The 23,438-nt window shown below is 43.8% G+C and overlaps 1 protein-coding gene across 1 annotated transcript in view; it reads right to left on the bottom strand.

Moving 5' to 3' along the window:
* The window catches only part of LOC106894400 (protein spinster homolog 2-like), a 174,816-nt gene that overhangs the window by 62,364 nt on the left and 89,014 nt on the right, over positions 1-23,438 (bottom strand). Inside the window, exons 6-10 of the mRNA XM_014953033.1 lie at positions 13,489-13,640; positions 11,173-11,239; positions 7,996-8,138; positions 6,637-6,789; positions 4,836-5,025 (exon numbers count right to left, since the gene is read on the bottom strand). Coding sequence (XP_014808519.1) covers positions 4,836-5,025; positions 6,637-6,789; positions 7,996-8,138; positions 11,173-11,239; positions 13,489-13,640 — 705 coding nt within the window. The remainder of the gene's footprint in view (positions 1-4,835; positions 5,026-6,636; positions 6,790-7,995; positions 8,139-11,172; positions 11,240-13,488; positions 13,641-23,438) is intronic.

The raw sequence follows: 23,438 nt of genomic DNA, 5'->3' as shown, positions 1-23,438 counted from the left end.
TTCAGGAGGTACAAGACCTTCATCAAAAAGCTTTTTACCCGCAGTTCGATCATGAAACTTTTCCTTTTATGCCATAGATTAACAGTTTAACAAAGAAATGTAGGTTCAATAGGATGAAACACACACATTTCCCTCTTCCTTTGTGTATGATGAAGAGCAGAACACATAGATGAAGTGCTACATAAATAACCAGACTCGTAAAAAACAGCTCCCCTGCTCCCCGCCAGCCAAAAACCAAGCAAAACTTTACTAGATGTCCCCCCTAAAAGACTGTTTTTTGCCCAGATAACCCATTTCTTTTTGTGGCATCTAGAGAGAAAACATTACTCCCGAGATCCCTACTGGTAGTTGAAGATAACAGCTACGGAGATTTGGATTCTGGTAATTGAAGATTCCCTTTTTAATTGCCTTATGTTCAATTTTTGTTATGCTCAATAAGCTACAATTCATTAATGAAACAAAGCCGTTGAGAAAGACACGGTGCGCTTTGCGCTGAGGAAACGTTCAGAGGGATGTGGTTTGGTGGTGTCCACGTGAGCTCTGAGGGGCCGACAGTCCCAGTCACCATCCCAGTCCCTGTTCCTTGCACAGGCACAGTTTGGGGTGGGAGGAGGACATCCAAGATTGGCAGCTTTGGCTCAGACGTGACCACCATGACTGTCTTTCCCACACACTGGTGAGATTGCCTAAACCCCTCCGACCATCATGTCACTGCCTGGAATAGTTTGCTTTATTTAGCGAGTCTTACGCATTGACCTACAGAAAGCTTCCTCTATTTGTTTCTAAAATTGTCTTTGTTTCCCACACGTTCTCCCTCCCTGTTCCCCTCTTTTTGTGACTGGATCTGCTTCCTCCGTGATGGTGTCCGAGCCAGCCATTACAGCCCAGCTGGGCAGGCAGTAAGGAAACCTCCTCTTTCCATTTTCCCACTGCCCACGGGTCTGCCTTGCATCTGGCTCTCACTGGAAAGGACAACTGCCAGGCTGAGGAACACAGATCCAAGGAATCATGGTGATGGGATCCTCAGATCCAATGACAGAAGCTCAGGCAGCAAGGACATAGCGGAGCCCTAGGTGGGCTCTCGGGACCTGAGCTGAAATCTCTCCTAAATCATGGTGATGGGATCCTCAGATCCAATGGTGGGAGCTCAGGCAGCGAGGACATAGCGGAGCCCCAGGTGGGCTCTCAGGGACCTGAGCTGAAATCTCTCCTCCTGCAGCTCTGCAGGGGCTGTTCCTGGGGTTCTGTGGCTGGAGAGATCAAATTGAGCTGGGGAAAGATGTAATCACAGCTCTGAACGCAGCATCGACATGCCCTGCCTGTCTGCACAGCACTGCAAACAGGCAACTGCTTGCCTTCAGGTTATAGAAATTACCTACACATGAGACACACATGAATTGCTACGGGCAGCAAGTGAAACTTGCCCCCTTCTGCAGGAATTCAGCACAAGTCCTATAAATAAATCATTGAAATGCTACAAACTTCAGAGGGTACCAGTTTTGATGGCTGAACCTGTGTTTCACCCAACACGTTTCCATGACACACGTGCTTAATACGTGGATACTGGTAAAAGGAAAAGAGGAACAAGAGGAAGATCAAAAAGTAGGACAAAAGACACTAGCATTAAAAAAATTCTGTCCTTCAGCTGCTAATGGGGATTTATATAAATGAGTTCAACCACTGCAAAGGGCATATGAGGATACGTGGTATTTCTGCTGGAGAGAGAATCTAGGGATGCTTACTGCAAATAGGGCAGCCTCCAGACAGATCAATAGCTCCTGAAACGGTCATGGCTTGGACTCCTCACACACTGTTCAAAGCCTCATTTTACACTGAGATTTCAGCTCTGGAGATCTATCCTCCTCCCAATCCAGCTGTGCTGTAAAATATCTCACCACCTCCACTTGGTGTCCAGTTGCCCACCTGTGATGAGCTGATAGAAGTTACGTCCCCCTCAAGTCTTCTGTTTATGTGATCAGTTAGCAAGTGCTGATTTTTAGAAATGAGAAGTGAAGTACTTTCGGGGTGGTCGCACCAGCAGCTCCCACAGCAAGATCTAAGCAGGTTATAAACTCCTTCCATGGCTATTTGCAAAATCTCTCTCTGTATACATCTTCATTATCTGTATTTCTCTTGGAAATGATGGGTAAGACTCCCAGACATACTCTGGAATTTGAAGAAAGTCTAACACCATCTCAGTGTTGGGCAATACTGATGCCTCAGCAGTAGGTAAGTCACCAACACCGTGTCAACTGAAAGTCCCCAGGGCTGAGCCTGAGATGCTGTAAAAGCTCCATGGCAAGGTTTTACCCTGGGAGTTGCTGTTTCTGCAAGACCATAAAACGTCTTTGAGGAATTGAAATAGATGCTGAAATTGAGGTACAACAGGAACTTGGAACAGTGACAAAAGGAAGGCAAAGCAATCCCTCCAGTCACTTAGAAATTTAAACTAGTCTAAAATCTGCAGTTGAAATGTCTGAGCAGCATGATACAATGACTCCACAGAGATAACGGGTTTCAAGAGACAGATTTGAAAACCAACATTTCAAAAAGTACATATTTGAGTAAGAGTGGGACCTAAAGATATGTAAATTGCTCTTTTAAGGAGCTGGACTACAATGCACAAATACATGTGTTGCAAGGAAAATAGAGTAAGAACTGCTTGGACTATAAAGCCAAACAAGATAGTAAAAGACAGAAACACAAGTGTCTAGGCAGCTAAGTGATACAGAATGCTGGTTTATTCCACCTTTCCAGCCACTTCTGCCACTGCCAATAACTTACTGGATTAGTATGAAAAGCCTGGATGAAAAAAAGAAGTCTGTCTACCTGCTCTGGGTAGAAGTGGCTGCTACAGAACAGGAATAGCTGCTGCCCTGAGGGGTCAAAACCACCTGCAAGACAGGACTGAGCAAAGGAGAAAAGGTACTTGTGTTCAGGGGAGGAAGAGAGCAGCAGCCTGTAAAGGACAAGGGGATCATGCCAAAGGATATGCAGGTCTTTTCCAAAAAAAACCCCAAACCCAGAAACCCAATAAATTAAAACGCAAAGGGTCTGCTGATTCTTGCTGGAGTGCTGAACACTTCATTTATGCTAGTGCCAGTATCAGTTGAAATGAAAAACTAGATAGTGATTAACTAGAGCAGGGAGAGAGATGGTGATCTGGTGGCCACCACAGCTCAGTGTGACACAACAGCATCTCATGGGGACCCATCTAAATGCTTGGAAGTGATAATTTTAAGGGTCTAAGCCAATGAGGGGTCCAAACCCAGTAGCCCTTCAATTTTAGCACGGTGTGATCAATAAGAGAAATGTGAGGACAGTCACAGGAGGTCTGGAAATACAACCATGATGGAGAACAGACCAGAACGCTGCTTTGCAGAGGCAAAATCATGTTAAACAACTCGCCCACTGTCACGTGTAGGAGCTATAAAGAGTGTTCAGATCTCCGATTCCCCAATCAGCACAGTAACTAGACTCTTGTCTGATTTCCATGCATCAGGCTTCCAGCAGCAGAGAAAGCAAATTTAGGGCTACGGAGGGGCAAGGTCACCTGCAGGAAATGTATGCATCAGCCTAAGGGCATCAGCAAATACACTTATATTCCTCATACCCCCTCCATATTCAGATATAACTTCCTTTGCCAGTGATTGACTCTTTATTAGATTTACTGCTCATGCATAATAAAATATATTGTTTCTAAGATTGCTTAAATGATGCCATCTATATTTATATATTTACACTAACTAGATTAGTCACACAGCTATTAAAAAAAAAAAAAAGATGAAAATGAGACCATTAACCATGTTTCGTGTCAAAATTTTTGAAATTGGTATTTCCAGCTTAGAAAGGGAGGACTTTCTGCATAAAGAGGCTAAACACCCCAAATGAACCTGTCTGTCATCAGGTCTGAGAAAGGAGAAAATCACAGGTCTGGATGCACGGAGAGGAGGAGGGATGTGACAGGTCTCTTCACGTGGAGACGGCTGACGACGAAAGGAGGGTTAATGCTTGGCCAACCAGTAACACCCTCTCACAGGGTGACTGAGGTGATTGTTTTTCTTCCAAATCAAAGGTGAGCTCCAGACCATGCCACAAACTAGGGGACCGAATCTCCTTCTGACACCTTATAAATAGCCAGAGGGGGCTGGGTTATTACACTTCAGTTTTTCCCTTTCCCTTCAGTTTGTGTGGATCTATCTGATTTCTTTTTATAAACTTCGATTATAAACACACTGGGAGGGGCCGTATTTTAACCTGCATTTGTGCAGCATCAAGTGTTGTGGGTTCCTGGGCTATGACTAGGACTTTCAGGTGCTATGGTAATACAGATAAGAACAAATTGAAATGACATGGTAATTAATATTGGTCTGCAGCGAACTACCCAGTTACAGAAATTAATGGTACTTACAGGCAGCCAGAAGCGTGCCCACAGACAAATTATACTGTAATTATAATTTGGTACCACTGCAGCTATAACACCCTTATTGTAAAGGAAGTGGCCAATTTTCCTGTACCAAAACATTAAGCAAGAGCAGCAGAAGTATGGATAGAGGTAGCGATAGAACAACCCAAACACAGGGAACTGTGGGTTTCCACACATGAGCTAAATCCCCAGCTCTAAAGCCTGATGACAGCGAGGGGATAAGTAATTGAGACATATTTTCCCTCCAGGCACATCTAGATAGAGCCAAAATGCCAAGGGGGCAAAATGAAGGACATTGAGAAGAAGAGCAAGACCAACATCTCCTGCAGGGGACAATGCACACAGTCTTCCAAGGGGTTTGGTAGAGAAGGGAGGAATGAGACCAACATATGCAAAGGATTATACTTACGTAGGCTCCCACGATGCTGCTCTTGGCAGCCACGAAGATCAGACAGATGAAGATGGCTGATCCCAGCATGCCAACAGCACAGACAAGAGGATCGGCTCGCTGGGTTTTCAACCGGCACCATTTGGTTGCCCCGGCCCCTGTGATTACACCCAGGAAGCCAGTGAAGCATGTGATTGCTCCGAAGATCAAGCTATTAAAAAGAAAAAAAAAAAAAAAATAAAAGGATACAGTTATATTTTTTAGAGTTTTTCCAAAAAATGGGCATGGTCTTTGAACAAATGATTAGGGTAAACTGACTAATGGGAATCTGCATGTTGGCTTTGCAAATTTAAATAAAACCAATGAGCTCCCCTGCTGAGTGCTTGTGACTTTAGCACTCTTGTCCTGCAATTAAGAAAAACACAGCGTATGAAATTCAGCCTCATACACAGGCATTGATCAACATGTAAAGTGCAAAGGGCTCCTACTGCTTCTTTGTGTGGAACTGGGTGTCCTATCAAGTGCGTTGTACAGCTAATTACATATGCACAAAACTAAGTAATAACCTGCCCACTCATCATGTAAGGGGAAATCACGGAAGGCACTGGGAAGCTTAAGGGAAAGGAAACCCAACAAGACTCTAAATACCAGTGACTTTCAACATTCTTTGACTTTCTAACTCCTTTCAGACCACTTCAAAGAAGCCCGATTAGATTATTCTGCTGTTACGTTACACATCTGAAATGCCTTAATTTAAATTTAAAGAGCCAGGAGCTGTCACGGATTCTCCGTATCGTAGTGCAGGACTTGGATTACAGAGTCTTTGGCAGCTCCATTACCGTAGCTCCAGGGCAGCTCAAAACCTTGGTGACATCAAGGAGTGGAAAAGTTCTCTCTGCAGAGAGCAGATGGGCAGTCTGACTGGAGCTGTATTTTCTGCTCGCTGCATTTTTGCAGAAGAGACCGAGACTGCCCGCTGGGTGCTCTGGGTGATGGCACTCCAAACCAATAAGTAGCTTACTTGAGATGGGATTGTGGCAGGTGGAGCAAGAAGGTTTTTCCTAATGTTGATTTTCCCCTCACAAGCTAAAAAGCAAAAAGGCTGACAAAAGGCAGTTTTTCATATCTTTTATTCACCTGGAGAAATGCCTTTTTTAGCATTTTATATTTTGTGCTATTACGGTAAAGCACAAAATGATGAATTGCTTTCCACAGTTTATGTGCTGCAAGTGAAATTATATAATTGAGACTGAAAAAACAAGCCACTGGGTGACATCCAGCAGCCCAGAGCAAAGTGTCCCAGATCTCTGCATCATTTTCCAGCAAAACTCAGCACAGGCAGCAGCGTGCAGAGCCATGAAACATGGCCAAGTCCTCCCTCACACAACAACAGAAGTCTTCAGGGTCAGTTCCTTGCAGCCTTTAGGAGCACCCTGAATTATAGGAGCACCACCGTGGCCACCCAAATTGCCAGCTGGTTGTGCTCCTACCACAGAAAACAGCCTGAGGCTTAAGAAACCACTTTCTCTCTCAGCTCTCCAAGCATCTTCTAAGGTGAAGACAGCGGTCTCTTTTCTACCCCTGGGAACTAAGACAGAGCTGAGGTCACTGCTTCTCCCTTGGTTTGACTCCACGCAATGAAGAAAAGAAGAGAAATAAAACCTAGTTTACAATCACAGCATTTCCTATCATTGTTGCAAAGACCTAGAGGAAATTACAGACATTCTAGCAACTCGACGCCGTGGGACTTGCCTGTTTCCTCTGGTAACTAAGCCCCCACCCCCTCACCCCCCTCTTTAAAGCAGCAGAGCATGAGTCTCACCTATCTTTGGTGCCACAAGGCTGTGAGCTGCAAGTCTCTGCTGTCTTCTGCACGACCTGTGCTCTGTGCAGGTAGAGAGGGATCCACATGCCAAGGGCCCCTGTGGCAAAGGAGACAGCTGAGGTGGCCAACGAAGAGAACACGTAGCTGCGGCTGTGGAGGCACAAGGGAAGGTTTAGTAGGAAAAGTGACCAAGCAGGAGCCCCAGGACAGGATTTGGTGACAAAACACAGCGTTGCCCCTTCCCAGCCACCTCCCTTTGCCAAGGGGCAGAGGTATTACAAGGTACAAAGCAACGGAGAATAAGAGGCGTGGAATATTGCCTCAGAGGTGATGCTCCATTGATAATAAGGTACTTAACTCTTCATAGGTGCTTCAAAGAGACCATGTTTCACAAGAGCATTTCAGAAGACAATCAGTACTTGGTCACTAAGAGATGATGTGTGAATTACAGGGCTTTCACTGTAATCACCCCTGTTTACCCAGTTTCCCTTCTCCTTCCCTGTCCATGCCACCATATGATTACTACTTGGATAATCTAACAAAAAAGTAATATAGAAATATTGATAAATTAACCATCATCAATTTTCACAGTCCTTTGATACTGGCTGACAATACCAGGAAGGCCTCATAGCCAGCAGTCCTAAAAATGAAGGACACCCTAAGTGTGCAATGTGACACTGAGTTCACAAGTCCAAGTGTTTGCCCATTCACAGATTGGACTTGTGAACTCAGTGTCACATTGCACAAGTGTTTGCCCATTCACAGAGCAGCTTTCTGGAAGCGAGTGCAGCTGCTCAAACACCCAGGAGCACATCATCTTCTGTGCACACATACAAGCACCCAAGCACATTCAGTGCTTGTGCATTCAGTCACATGTGGTTTTATAAACATATATATTTAAACTTGCCATGCAGTGCAAGCTTTTGCGTATTTTCTCCTCTCAAATTGCTCTGGCATTAAACTCTCTTTTTTCGCCTCAGCAGAGAAGCTCTTTCAAGGAAGAAAAAGGATCTAAGCATCTGAGCAACAGTGGCACAACAATTAATACAGGAACACAGCAATTTCTACACTTCAAAAGCCTTGATTTGTCTGAAGTATGAGCCAAACAAAGCAGACGCTCTCTTAGATCTGAATCTTGGAAAGGTTAGAGCAGGAGCTGGGATCCATCATTGTCACTGCAGTCGATGCCTCATGGAAATGTAACTGTGATTTTCTTTCCTAGGTCCACAGACCAAGCTTCCTGCAACTCCCTGCAGGTTGTCGTATTCCAGTCTCACAGAGCTAAGAAGTACAGGCCATTGCATGCTCCAATTAAGCATTAGAGGCAAAGAATGGGTTTTATTAGAGTGCTCTTACTTTCTAATCAGCGCTTTCATGTCTCTCAGCCAGGAGGTCCGAGCCTTCAGCTGTCCCCCAAGTTGTTCAACATTTCCTCTTTTAGCAGCAGGTACAAATATCAAGATGAGTGTCCCCGTTATCATTCCCAGGAGTGGAGATACCTGCAAGAAAGGATCAGGGAATTAGCCCGGGAGCCAGCAGGGCTTGCTTTGAGTAGTCAGTAGGGACCAGAGTACATTAGTTTCATTTCGGCGAGTCGGTTCTTTACAGCCAGAACCTGTGAGCACACGGAGGCATCTGCCCCTCTCCTTCCTCCCTGACATTCCCTGGACTCTCTCACCTCACACTGGAAACATGTAGCTTTGAGAACAGCGCATTTCTTTGTGTTATTAAAGTACCAAGAGTCATCTAAATACAGTTCTTCAGTGACATTTAACTCTTTGGAAGCCTACTTAGGGCTGGGCTGAAACCAACTAGTTTTTGGGAGAGAGCAGGAGCTTTCTAAGGGCCACGAGGCCAGGTGAAAGATTTCTGGATGTAGGGAACCTGCTGGCTTTGGAAATCCTTCCCTGACGTGCTTTCCCCTTCCAGCTAACCCACAACAGCTTCCCATCCTCAGGCAGCTTCTTCAGATTCCCTCGGTATACAGTTGTCGAAAGAAACATTGAAAATTCAGGATGGAAGATGGGAAAACGACACATGCAGGGGTTTGGGTTCCCAGTTTCCAATCCTTTCTCCCAACCACTAGACAAAAATACAAAGATATTGCAATGTTTTGCAAGCTACAAATATGATTCTTGTTCTGACACTGAAATTCCATCATCACCAGATTGGAAAATAGCTCCATCAGGAAAACAGGAACATGGATTTTCACTGAACTATCATCTCTTCTATATATACTGTGTTAAAAATAAATTCCTGTTCCAAAAAAAATAGGCTTCCTATAATAACTGGAGAATGGCCTCTACACATAGAGCATTGTTTCATGTCCAAAGATGACAAACCCAAAATTCTTCTAGGGAAGGGAAGACAAGACAAAAATATTTCAGAACTGGAAAGTCAGGAAAATCCCTCATCCAGGGATAAAAGAAGCCTGACACAGTATCCTTATTACAGTTGAACACAAGACACAGCGCTGGTCAAAAAAAAAAAAAGGAAATGCCAGGATTTTCTAGGGTCAAATAATTTAAAGTCTCTTTGATTTTTATCTAGATGCTTAATCCCCAAACAGGACAATATCCATGGACATTCAGCAATGCTCCAATGAAGCTCAGACATTACTGCTAGATCCAGAGACAAAGCTGCTGCTTGTCAAAGTGCCCTTCTGTCTTCTTCAGCTCACTGAGGTACAGATTATTCCTGATGATTCCTGGAGACCACGGGAGATCACAGAGGGTAACATCACCTGGCGGAATCTTTCACATCTTGGAAGAGCACAGTAATTGCCACAGGGACAAAAGCTGCTTTACACTGATGTCTGGAAGCTTTCAACGTGTGTTGTTTGACTACAGGAACCAAGCAACCATCATAGAAGCGTACAGCTTGGCAGACTCCCTACGATTTTTCACAGTTGGGGAATCATGCGTCAAAGTGTCACTTATAATGGAAATCATGACCCCATAAGTGAGGGTGAGGTGAGGGGTCTGGAGCACAAGTCTTATGAGGAAAGGCTGAGGGAGCTGGGGGTGTTCAGCCTGGAGAAAAGGAGGCTGAGGGGAGACCTTCTGGCTCTCTCCAACTCCCTGAAAGGAGGGTGTAGCAAGGGGTGGGGTTGGCCTCTTCTCCCAAGGAACAGGCAACAGCATGAAAGGAAACAACCTTAAGTTGCAACAGGTGAGGTTTTGGGTGGACATTAGGAAAAATTTCTTCACACAAAGGGTTATCAAACATTGGAAGAGGCTGCCCAGGGAAGTGGTGGAGTTGCCATTCCTAGAGGCATTTAAAAGGTGGGTAGACGTGGTGCTGAGGGACATGTTTTAATGACAGTTTTAGCAGTTTTGGGTTGATGGTTGGACTTGATGATCTTAAAGGTCCCTCCCAACCCAGATGATTCTATGATAAGGGGTAAATTGCGGACAGCATGGATTTGTCAGGATAGCTATGGAGACTTCATCTGAAGAGAAACATGCCAGTGAGGACTTCTTTGCACAAATTAATGATTTGGGTGTTACAGACAGAAACACAAGAGTGCTCCAATGAGTCAACCTCATTAAAGCCCCCTGGCCAGGAGAAGGAGCTTCGGGGTTTCTTATTCCTTTTGCTTACTCTGGTCTAAAGTTAGTTTTATCCCTAAAGAATTTCTGCTGTTGAACGAAGTAGCCATCCTCTTGGTGTGAAGCTGTAGGCTATTAAACTTTTCATTTCAGGTTCACAGCTGGAAACTCCTCTCCACTCCCCCAGCTGCAGATGAACCCTTCACGGTGATTTTCCTGGCTTTGCTTACCCTTGCTGGACAGGGAGAGAATGGTCTGTGTCACAGAAGGGCACATTTGCTTGAGATGAGAACCCATGTATTTCATCACCTGCTGTTATAAACGGTGTTGGCCTGAGCTTCAGGAGATTGGTTGTCTTCATGAAGTGCCAGAGCCAGAGAATGCACCTCACGGGGGCTCGTGCCACCCAGCCAGCCAAAGGTCAGACAGCAGTTCTGCTGGGCTGCTTCCTCTCAGCTCTTTCAAGACATCTTTGTGTGCAGGATCTGTTTGTGCCTATGTGATTGGAGTGTATTATCTTTTCAACACATTTATCAGGGTCCCAAGAGGTTAAAATAGAAGGAAACCGACTGTCTCAGGGCAGAAAAACAAGCGGAAACTGGAACAAAGTGTTTTTTCCTCAAAGCAGGAAGCCATTCTCGGAGTTTCTTGACAGCAGGGAACTGAAAGACTGTGGAGTTGATTTAAGGCCAATGCCTTGTCTTCCCATCCCCATCAAGAAATCATGGTTGACTGATAATAAAGTGATTGGAAAATTCTTGTTCCCAGGCAGGGAAAACACCCAAGTACAACGAGCCAAACCTACAGACCTCTCCCATTTGCTAGGAGAACGCATCTGCTATGCACTTCACCTCCACAGATGTAATTTCCAATCCTTTACCTTCTATATATAATAACAGGTTGAGGTATTGTGTGATAGCACTCTTCCTAACGCTGATCAACTGATGCAACTGTAATTAAGATGTTATTAAGAGTGGCTTACCCGCAAGGCCCAGTGCCAGTCTCCAGCAACCTGCTTCACGCTTGACCCAGTGATGTATCCCAAGCCACTGCAAGAAGCACAAAGGGGAGAGTCAGTCAGAGGTATAACAGTCTGTAGAACAGAGTACCACAGTCCCAGCTGTCCTAAAAGAAAAGTTAAAAAGAGGCACAATCAGTTGTATGCCCTGGGTGCTCTTCTCCTGCAGGAAGAAACACGGGGGATGGAGCAGATGGTGGCTGATATCTAACTCTTCCCAGCACAGTTGATCTAAAAATGCTCAAATCTGATGGAAATTCAGCCACTGATCTCAAGTTTGAAGCTGACCTTTCAATCTACAGTGGGTGGAAACAAAGCCTCAAAAAGACTTTATTTCTCAATTCAATTTCTACATCAGGCCCTTCTGTGCACTAATATAGATACTGAACAATTTTATGTTCGAGCTCTCAGTTAAGAAGTGCCCTTCAAGGACACACCATATTTTCTATCATTAAATCTTCTCTTGTCATTTAATAGCACTTGGTTCTAATTACCCATGAAGAGACCATTTATTGCAAGCTTATAAGAAAAAAACCAAGAAGAATATGCAAGACAGTCTGATGGGAGAACATCAGACCTGGAGCTTGGAAATCCCCTCTGAAGAAAAAGGAGCAGCAGGACCTTCAGCCACATGCTCAGAATTACTCTGTGGTCACAAAAAGTGGCTCACAAGAGACTAAATAAAGGTGAAAGCAGCCATGCTTTTCTCAAAGTGAACTGAATGGATGTGAATTTCCTTTTCTTCCAAACTGCTGAGATTGCCTTAGCTAACAGTCGCCAGGGCTGCTGTGGGTCAATCTGCTCAGTTTTGGAGGTTGCCATCTATAATCACCCCAAAACTGGGCTTTTTACACAAACAGGTCCCAAAATCAAACCATAGATCCAAACCTCTGTTGTGTGTTGAGAGAATTAAGTCCCAGAATCAGGCTCAACAGAATGAGTATCTGTTATTTCTTGCTAGTATAGTTCTCTGAATTTCCTATGTAAATACTTGGCATCCTTGGCCCCCTTGGGAAAATCTTCTTTTCACCAGCTAAGGGTTTGGCTACCTTTATTCTCAGGAGCAAATGGATGTTTGTGAGCCTCCTCTCAGGGATGAGTGCTCTAACTTGTAAAATACACCAGCCTAAACCAGAAGTTTTTCCTGAGTTGGGGGGAGGAATAAACTGCTGCTCATGTTGTCCCTGGTGGGAATGAACCCACGATGCCACTTTTGCACAGGATGTTGTCCAACTCGGCATGCAAACTATGCGAACCCACCCTCCCTACAATACAATAGAGGGTCAGCCACGATTTAAAAAAAAATAAAAATAAAAATAAAATCACAGATTCCCTCCTGTCCCAACAATTAGATACTGATTGGGCTGATAAGGGAACTCAACCGAAAGAAAGAGCCAGAGGAAATAACTACTCCAAATCTGAGTCTGTCTCCTTTTTCACCAGGGATCTATGAGCTCAGTTGTTCCCCACAGCTTGGGGTCAAGATTGAGTGTGACCGGTCATTACACCTCCTCTTTTCAGCATCACTGTCTACACTAGACTTCACAATTTCTCCTAATTCCTGTTTCAGTAGCAATAGCACCAAAATGGCCTGGCCACTGGTACTGTAAGGACCAACTCATCTAAGATTGGCTTTGTCACATTTTCCAAACTTAGTCAGCTTGGCCAAATTCAAGGTTGGGCAGAATTTGAGCTTAAACTACAAATATTTTTAAAAGCCAAAACTTCCAATTGTGTATTTTATATAGCACACTCCTCTTGAAACCTCTGATATTTAAACTGTCACATAGAAGCAGGTACCCATTTGCTCATTTTTGAAAACTCAGCCCAGTGTCTTAAGAGACCTTGATTTCAGAGTAACCTAAAAGACACTGCCTAAAGAATGCCTCGACCTCACGTGAATCAAAGCAATGATTCAGACAACCAATATACAACTCAAATACTATACATACTATACTATATACTACTCAAAAGACAACTTAATTTAATACTGCAAAAAACCAAAAAGCTAAAATATTTTGATTCATTTTCCACCTCATTGCTGTAAAAATAAAGTAAAATTCCTTCCCACTAATTCCCAAAAGTCACACATGAACCAGTAACAGGGCTAGGAAAAGAATCCAATTCCTGCAACTAATTAGTCACTGCTCACAATATTTTCCTGTCTAAACCATTCCGACCAAAGACAGAAGAACTATCATCATTAGCAGCTTAAGATCTGTGTGAGCTTACTTTCAGAGAAAAGCCAAAACCAGAAAAAAGCAGCTTTATGGCACTTACCTGCCAAGAGGAATTGCAAAGTAGAAAACGGACAGCATGAGGGTCCTCGTGTTTTTGGTGAAAAGGTCTCCTATGATGGTTGGGGCAATGGTGGAGTAACTTGCTTCACCGATACCGACCAAACCTCGCGAGAGCACAAGAAGCCAGAAATACTGAGAAAAGAAAGAAAAACAGGTTAGCAGGTCTCCCCTCACCTTTTTGAATTCTGGATGGACAACAGCGAAAGCTGCACAAACAGGGAAACAGAAACCCACGTAGCTGGGAAGTCATCCTTTGTACGCATTTCGTTTTTAGAACCTCAGACTCTCTTAATTTGCCTTAATTTGGGGAGGAAAGGGACGAGTTTTTTGTGAAGATTTATAGGCATGAAAGAAAAGCAGTAATAACACATGTCTACCCAGTGACACTCAAGAGGATGCTCCAAGGCAAGGAGAAGATGCTCAGTTTATTCTCAGGGTACAGCTCGCTCCTAAGCCCATGTGCTGGCAGAGGAAGGTGTGGGGAGGAGGATGAGTGGGAGGGATCCCACTCTGGGGTCCAGAAAAGCACAACCTGCCTGGCACAACCCCGACCTGCCAAGGGACAAGCTAAGACTGCTGAAATGCTACAGGCTCTGTGAAGCTGTGGAAGAGTTGAACCTGCATGCCCCCAAATTCTCGATTTGCTCCTCGATTAGAAGTTACTGAATTAGGAAAGTTTTCCAAAGGTGTTAAGCACCACTCGCCTTGGGAAAAAGCAAAAATCTCCCCCTCCCAGTGGGAAGGCAGAATGAGCCAACACTGAGCACTGCTGAAAACCTTGGGTCACAGTCTGAGCTTGGATGCACCAAGAGCCACACAGGACAACATGCAGGCTACAAGGGCATTAAAAGGTTGCCCAGAGAGTTACATGCCCTTCTGAGCGAAGGGGAATCCCACAGACCAAGGAGAGGGACTTCACACGCAGCACAACACTGCCTAAAAAGGGATGAAAAGGAATTGTTCATCCGTCAGCACCCAGTTTTTAAGTCAATCTCTTTCTCTGCACTCGCAGTTTTCTAGGTCCTGCCGTGCAAAGCCACAAGGCACAGTATCTTGGCACCTAAATACCTGACACATGAGCACCATCAAGTTCTGGGACATCTAAGCAGCTCAAGCTACACCCAGAAGTAATTGCAGGTGCAGAAATTAAACAGTCAATCGCAGAAAACTGTATGTCTACAAACGTAACCTCTACAAATGCTCAATTTATTGTTATTATTGTATAGATCATTTGTGAGAAGAACAGCAGGGATTTTGATAGGTCCTTCAACACTGAAGTGCTTTGAGAACCATGAGCAATCACGGATTCCCTTTCTACAAATGGGAAAAAGTTGAGTTCCAGGGACACGACTGCCTTTGTGCCCTCCAGCAAAGCCCTGCCAGAATCCAGGGCTCTTGCTCGTCAATACGGAAAACGCCATGCAGACATCAAGCCACGTGCCTCAGTCACAAATACATCCATCAGCAGACAAAAATCTACCCCTGACACGTCTTCTTTGTTTTCCTCACTGTAATCCTCTGGCTGAAAAGAATTTCTTGAGGGTTCCTGTGGTCACACAAAACAAATACTTTTGCGTGCTCTTCACTTCCTCTAATTTTGACGTAAATTCTGCATCAATACCTATTTTCTGAGTGCATGCAAGTTCCTTGTTCGCTGCTATCCTTCATACATCTCCCCATAAGCTGCACACACGTAACAGAGACATGTGGGTGGACGCAGAAAGGGCAACACCGTGACTCACGCGGTTTAATTTATGCCAATTACCCAACGCTAAACCACTCCGCTGCAGAAATATGCTGACAGCGATGGGCGCACAGGTAACCGATGGGTTTGGAATGAGCAACACTATTTAAAACATGCTGAATGACTGAGTCACACAGAATGAGAAAGCGGGGGAACTGGAGGTTGATTTTGGTTTCTTAAAGAGGTTCAGATGTGGATCACGGAGAAGGTGACGGGGAAACTAGTCATCTCCAGCCCCAGGGTGAGTATGGACACAGCGGTAGTTACACCTGTAGAATGAGAAATTCATAAATGCATTGGATGTTCCTCAAATGTGAAATACCTACACAAAAATGACACGTTTGTGCTCACCAGCCAGTATCACTCCCAGTGAATGCACTGGGCAGGAATTTCCTCCAAATAATGCCGTTCCTCGTACAAACCTTGCGTAAAGCAGGAAAAATGTACAGAGTTTTCCTGTTGTGGTGAAGAGTGACTCGGTTCCATCAAAAAAAACAGAGTCCCAATACAATGAAATCATCTGCAACAAGTAACGTCTTCATTCTTCTCCTCCAGTTCCTCCTCTAATCCTCCTCCCTGGCTTATCCCACGCTTACACACTCCAAATATCTGTTTAATATTTAAACTATGTTCTCTGAGGCAGCAGTTTCCAAATTTAAGTCATGAGATTCTGACTTTGGTTGGCAATAGAAGCAGTCTTATTAAAGCATAATCTACATAAAGACATGAATGGTGTTGCCCTTCCACGATGATATATTCAAGACTACAGACAATGCAGCTATTTAGGTGTAACTACTCAGCAAAACATACAAATAAAGACTAAAACAATAGTAGGGAATTACTGATAATCAGTTCTATGTTGCGCCTAGTTTCAGAGCTCTATATCTAGGATTAAAGAGTTAATTCTTCTTCTTATCCTGCTGAAAGATTTCTGGATCTTTGGTTAGCACGCATCCTGTTGGAACCTATGCAACAAAATTATGCAGTAATTGGTTACATTAAGGTAGAACCCCCATTTGCCATGTCTAATCACTCAGTCAAGATTAGTTTTTATCCCCTCTGAAGGGGGAGAGGTGGGAAGCTCCCCAAGACAAAAAGCTGTCCTTTCAGAGAGAGGCCTAATCTTTTCATTTTTCATACAGGAAGAAAAAATATAAACAACAAAGCAAAATTCTTATGCTGCTACTCATTTGGACCATAGACATACCATGACCCACTTAGAAACTGGTCCCCAAACCACTATGTGTGCAATATAGACGAGTGCTGTGTTATGTGTGTGTGTCTTTATACACACATACACCCATAAGAACATGCCTCTCCCTCTCCAAGTGTATGTGAACATGACAACCAACATAAAGAAATGAGAAAGGCAGATACTACCCAGGCAGAGGGAGCACCCTTCTCCCCCACAGCTGTACCACGACACTGACCATTTCCTCTACACTAGATTCTTCCCCAAGTGCTTTTTCTTCTGTCCCACCCCAAGATTCTCAGCAGTTTAGTGAGTCAAAAAGGGCTGACACCAGCCAAGATCTTCTCTACATTATCTGTGCTTAAAAGCCATAGAAACAGCTAAGACTTTTAACTCAATTTCACTGTTCCCCAAGTGGAAATTGATATGTATGAAAGCAGCTTATTCCTTTCTACATTACTTTGGAACTCTCCTGTAATTTGCGCAAATAGTTCTCACTCTGGCAGGAAAAATTGAAAACATCTGACTCAGCTTTCAGCACCTGAGCTTATTCCTTTTCCACAGGTTAAGCCCAGCAACCTCAATACTTCAGAGTTCTTCTCTCTGGGTCAGTGCTTGCAGCTGAAGTTTTTTGAAACCAAGAGCTATTACAGAAAGCAATTTATTTATGTCTTTAATTTTGGTTAGCAGTCACGTCAGAGATGCCTGCACCTCCATGAGGGCTGCCACCATCCCTTGTTTGTAGAGATGCAATGGGCTTTTTTGGAATGACTGTGTGGCAGAAACCCCCATCTGGATTGGGGCACCTGGGGAGGGGTATCATAGGGACACCTGAACCACACCACATGGCTGCTGAGAGCTCTGGGGGCAGTTTAGGATGCAAAGATGCTCCAAGACCATTTCTCCAAAGGGGCAGATGAGACATGTGCCAGGGAAGATCCCAGTATGGAATAAACCACCAAGATATGGAAAGAAAGGTGGCTGTCAGAGACACCTGGAACCACCACAGTCTTCCTGGGAATTTCCCTCCAAGAGATGTCACCACCAGAAACTAGTGCACAGAGAAAGCACTCGTACATGCCTGTGTGAGGTAGATAAGTCAATGGACCTGCTCCCTCCTTCCCATCTTCTAACAATGTGGAAGAAAAAATACACCCTCCTTCTAAAGCTGAAGAATTTACTACTTTGTGATTGGAAGACTAACAAACCCAAACAAAAAAGAAACCAAATCTTCTCAAAAAGATGTGAGTTTTGGCAGGGATGCAAATCCTTATGCCTCAGGGAATGCACCAATCACTAAAAGAACTTTGCTACCTACTAACTTCTAAATTTCTAAAACTATCAGCAAACCACAGCCAATGCAGCGATAGCTCATGGGGCCGGGCAGACCTGGTCTCACTACTGTTGCCAATGACACTGTCCTACCAAAAGCTATAGGTGTGACACAATCCTTCCAGAACTTTCATCTGAAAAAAAAAGCTTTCATTATTGAGTTAAATATTTACAATGTGCCAAAATATAGTTCATGTATTTTCTCTGCAAAGTATGACATTGTTTGTATTCACATTTTCATACTGACTTTCCTCTCAATCTCATGCACACACAAATGTTTGATGGCCTGGGACACGTGACTGGTTTTAATCATGTTTGGACAAACATGCTAATTATACATTTATCCTACTTGTATAGACCATTGAGTGAGTAACACAGGTTTTAATAGCTCTAATTACAGCTTTAACTTCTTTCTCTCTTTTTAATTAGTTAACAAAAGGAATTAAGCCACAGTTTTCCAAAAGATTAGCTGCCAGTGATAAACCCATAATCTGCCAAATATGTGTACAGCTCTGAACAACCAGATTTACTGTCTAAAGAATCATATGATCCTTAAGCTTCGGTTATTAAGTATTTGCATTTCAATGTGGAGAAGCTTGTAAGGGTCGCATAAACAACCCGAATCCATGTTTCCTTCAGAGTAGAGACACACGAACCGATGCGATGGCTCAGATACAGCCAACCTTGTGCCCATTACTCATACAGATGCACAGCACCAGCAAAAGCCATGGTTTGAACTCATGTTGCTGAAAGAAGAATCTTCCACACAGCTACAGCAACTGCACCCCCACCCTTTGCTATATGAGGACATCAAGTTAACCTCCTATGGATTCTACATTTAGTTTTGCAAAAGAGGGCTCACCACCATGAAATTCTATATTTGAACTGCTGAGGTTTGCCATATTTTCCTTCTCTTATTATACAAATATTATGCAGCAAACAAGGGCACAGAATGAAGGTTTGCATCCTTGGAAAGAAGATGAGCATAAGGAAAACCATCCATGCCACCAGGCAGCTAGGATTGTCACGCAGAGCCTAAAATACATGTGTGTGGACTGACAATCACAAGCCATGGTTTGAACTCATGTTGCTGAAAGAAGAATCTTCCACACAGCTACAGCAACTGCACCCCCACCCTTTGCTATATGAGGACATCAAGTTAACCTCCTATGGATTCTACATTTAGTTTTGCAAAAGAGGGCTCACCACCATGAAATTCTATATTTGAACTGCTGAGGTTTGCCATATTTTCCTTCTCTTATTATACAAATATTATGCAGCAAACAAGGGCACAGAATGAAGGTTTGCATCCTTGGAAAGAAGATGAGCATAAGGAAAACCATCCATGCCACCAGGCAGCTAGGATCGTCACACATGTGTGTGGACTGACAATAAGGTAAAGAGAAAGCATTGGGATTGATTTAATCTCCCTGAGTTTCTAGACAAAACCATTGCTGAACTGTAGTGCAGTTACACTCCTGTATTTCTGCAGCTGGCAGGGTCTTGCACTGACGACATCCAGGTACCGTGACAGACACAAATGACCAGTTAGATCAGCTGAAGATAGATAAATGTGATATATCGCAGGAGTGGTAAAGAGAAAGCATTGGGATTGATTTAATCTCCCTGAGTTTCTAGACAAAACCATTGCTGAACTGTAGTGCAGTTACACTCCTGTATTTCTGCAGCTGGCAGGGTCTTGCACTGACGACATCCAGGTACCGTGACAGACACAAATGACCAGTTAGATCAGCTGAAGATAGATAAATGTGATATATCGCAGGAGTCAGCTGACCAAAGAAAACCCACAGGGCTCAAATCATAGAATGATTTAGGGTCAGCTGACCAAAGAAAACCCACAGGGCTCCAATCATAGAATGATTTAGCTTAGAAGGGACTTTAAAGATAATCCAGTCCCACCCCCTGCCCTGGGCAGGGACACCTCCCACCAGACCAGGCTGCTCAAAGCCCCATCCAACCACCTTGAACCCCTCCAGGGATGGGGCAGCCACAGCTTCTCTGGGCAACCTGGGCCAGGCTCTCACCACCCTCACAGCAAAGAATTTCTTCCTGAGATCTCATCTCAATCTTCTCTCTTCCAGTTTAAAACTGCTCCCTCTCGTCCTATGGCTCCCCTCCCTGACCAAGCGTTCCTCTTCATCTCTCCTGCAGCCCCTTTAGGTACTGGAAGGCTGCTGTAAGGTCTCCCCAGAGCCTCCTCTTCTCCAGGAGAGATTCTCCAGCTCTCTGATCATCAAATGTACATTCAAAGGGCAGCACAACAGTGGTCCCTTTTGACAGCAACACTTCCGTGCAAGCATTTGCCTTTCCCAAGCAGAACCTGCACTGTCTGGCCAGACAAACACCCCTTCCTCTTGCACTCCATTAAGTTTTCCCAACCGTATCAGCACTTTGCAGGGATGCAAGTGGTTAAAGATGACACACCACACCCTCCACCACAGGTACGCAAAGATGTACCATTAACCGTGATGCAAACCACACCAGGAACAGCTTCTGAGTATCGGTGTTGTGACTAAGAGCATTGGCTCCTGTAAACTCAGTCAAATTCCAGCTCATTAGGAGAGCTGAGCAATGGAATGACATTACAAATGCAGGTGACATATTTGCTTAAACACTAACCACTCCATTTCTCTTACTCCTCCCAGTAATGAGGGGGTCGCCTTTGAGAATCTGAAAGTTTCCAAGTCAAACAAGGACACCCACATATCGTGAAAGACAAGATGACATTAAACAATGATGCTCATGTTTTAAATTCCATTCTGCATCTGGATGGATGACAAAGGCTACAGCAGAACAGATAAGCCTAAATACATCTTCCACCTCTGTGCACCCCTAAAGCTTTATAAATTTCAAATACATATAACCAGGGCAACTGGCTTCCATTGGTGGATACAAGTCCTGGGTTCACACACTTGACAGGCATGCTGTGTCAAATCTAGGTATGGACCAGTCACACACCCTACCTTCTCAAACATCAATGGTTCAAACTCTTCTTTAATAAACGGAGAATAAGTATTGTAAAGGGCTAGAGAGGGATTTCATATGTAGTACTGGTGAATTGTTCCATGCCAGTCTTGAAGAACATGTCTTACTGTCAAGTCCAAGTCCAGCCCAGACTTTTAAGTAACTGAATATTCATGCCAAATTTTGGCCTTTTGGTGTCTTACTGTCTGGGAGGAACAAAGGAAGATGAGTATCTACCTTTATCTACAAGTAATCTTAACTAATCCCTCAAGGGGATTAACAGCAGAGACCAAAAACACAAAATAACATGGGGGCAGAACTGTTCACTGTGATGCTTTGTTGGGTGGTACTTTTCTCCCCCATTAATAGGCTGGGAAAGCATTGTTTTCAGGATTTCCTGCAACCAAAAGAGTTGACTATGTTTAATCTCTGGGTGGCATAGATAGCAGCTAGCCAGGATACATGCTTGTATGGAGCCTGGTTGGCGACAGGTTGATGAGTTATCAGCTGTGATGCAATGCTATCAGTATTTTATCTGTTTTCTGTAGAGATACAAGCGCACTTAGAGGTTCTTGCTACAGTTACTTGTCTGATAAATATGAGTATAAACTACCCTTCTCACCTCCAACAAGATGTTCTTCCCTTATCAGACGTGAGTCACGCTGGCAGCGTAGCCTGGGGAGATTCACTGCAGTTGCTGGCTCTTTTGCCATTTGGCCCATTGCAGAGATGTGATTGGGTTTAGACTCCTCTATTCTCCCCTCATTGCTTCTGTCATCACTTACCCATAATCACTTTTCACTTCCCACCTCTTTACAATCACAACTGCCTATTAAGTCATTACCGCACACGACACTTCCCGTAACTTCTATCACTGCTGGATTTAAGTTCTACAGTCTCCTCCCTTCAAATTGAACTCTTGATTCCAAGCCCGTCTTTCATCACCATTTTTAAACTGCTCTTCTCCTTTACATGCACATCACGGAACCAGAGAGTAATTGAGATTGGAAGGGACCTCTGAAGACAGTCTAGTCCAAGCCCCCTGCTCAAAGCGGGGTCAATACAACAGGTTGCTCAAGACCATGTCCAGTTGAGTTTTTAATATCTCCAAGGATGGAGAAGCCCCAGCTCACTGGACAACCTGTTCCAGTATTCAACCATCCTCACAGTACAGATGTTTCTTCTTGTGTTTAAATGGAATTACCTGTATTTTAGTTTGTGCCTATTGCCTCATCTTCTCACTGGGCACCATTGAGAAGAGTCTGGCTTCATCTTCACTGCCTCCTATCAGGTATTGATACACACTGATACACACAGGCACTCTAGGGACAGAAGCACAGCTCTAGAGTGACTATTTCACTTTAGCAAAGGTAAGCTATTCAAATCCCAGTTAAATCCACAGGGCAGACACCATCTCACTTACTGTGTCTCTGTTGCATTCACATTAAACAGGTTTTTCTTCACTTGGCCTCCCGGAAGCTTGCTTGGGCATGGAAAATATACAAATTCAAGTATTCGTGTCCAATGAAGGTTGCTTCTCTTACCCAAAGGTCTTCCCCTGAACTCCGAAGAGCAGGTCTCTAACACTGAAGTGAAAATGCCCTGAGCCTTCCTTCACGTATTCACACATTTCATTCACACATTCACATTTGTTTTATTCACACATGCTTATTATATGCTGGCTAGAGGTTATAAACAGGTTACAGATGAGACCACACCACACCAAGATTTAATAGCAAGCTATGAGTTACTGAATCCTTAGTACACTTGATTAATCATTTGCTCAAGGTTCAATATATGAACTTTTTGCAATTAGGATGGACTTAAACTATAGCTTCTAAAGCAGGTCTGATTCTTCTACAGCATCCATCTACACTATGTCAAACTTCAAAACTTCAGCTCATTTGGATGCATTTAGCATCCTACCAATTCTCAGCTCTCAGCACCTCACCTTTGAACAATTCCCTTTGGGGAAAATTCAGCTGGTTTTAGAGCCCCGCAAAGAGAAGAGACACTACAGCAAGTTGAAAGAGAACAAAATGCATATTTAAATATAGAAATGAGCAAGGGAGATGAAGCAAAGTCCACTCACCTTTCCTTTGACTGTCTCTAGTATTTGCTAATGGCTTTAGTTCTCCCAGGTGACCTGTTCAGGCATACTTAATTGAATGTGGAAAGTTTTATTTGGAAATGTACTTGAGATTCTGGCTGATTAAAGTGCCCTTATTTTATGAGATTTATATTATTATTTAGTAGATAAAAATAACCAATGAAGACTGTAAGATATTCCTTTTTCACTCATCACACCCTTCAATCAGCGACTAAAGTGTTTAACAACTGGATACCTACAGATAGGCTCTAAAGAGTAGCACCTAATTAAGCACTCTGAAGAAAAAACAAAAACAAAACCACCCTGGAAGTGGCAAGACTCCCACAGGGCTTCCCGGAGCCGGCAGGGAGCCGCTGTCTGCTTCGCAGGGACACAAACCAGGGCCAAGATTTTCTTAGCTACTTGCGAATTTTGAATGTGAAATTCCCTTTCAGCATTAAAATTGCAGCACCCGAAACCCAAATTCCCATCACTGCCCTCCCTTCAAACCTGTGGCAGTCCTGAGAGGCGCTTCTATTACTTTTTAGCCACTTTTGGGTAGCACAAAAAAAAAAAAAAAAAAAAACT

Source organism: Calidris pugnax, unplaced genomic scaffold (genome assembly GCF_001431845.1).
Source record: "Calidris pugnax isolate Ruff unplaced genomic scaffold, ASM143184v1 scaffold133, whole genome shotgun sequence".
In the NCBI taxonomy this organism is placed as follows: Eukaryota; Metazoa; Chordata; class Aves; order Charadriiformes; family Scolopacidae; genus Calidris; species Calidris pugnax.
The sequence above is the reverse complement of the archived record's forward strand: the minus strand, read 5'-3'. Positions and strand labels throughout refer to the sequence as shown.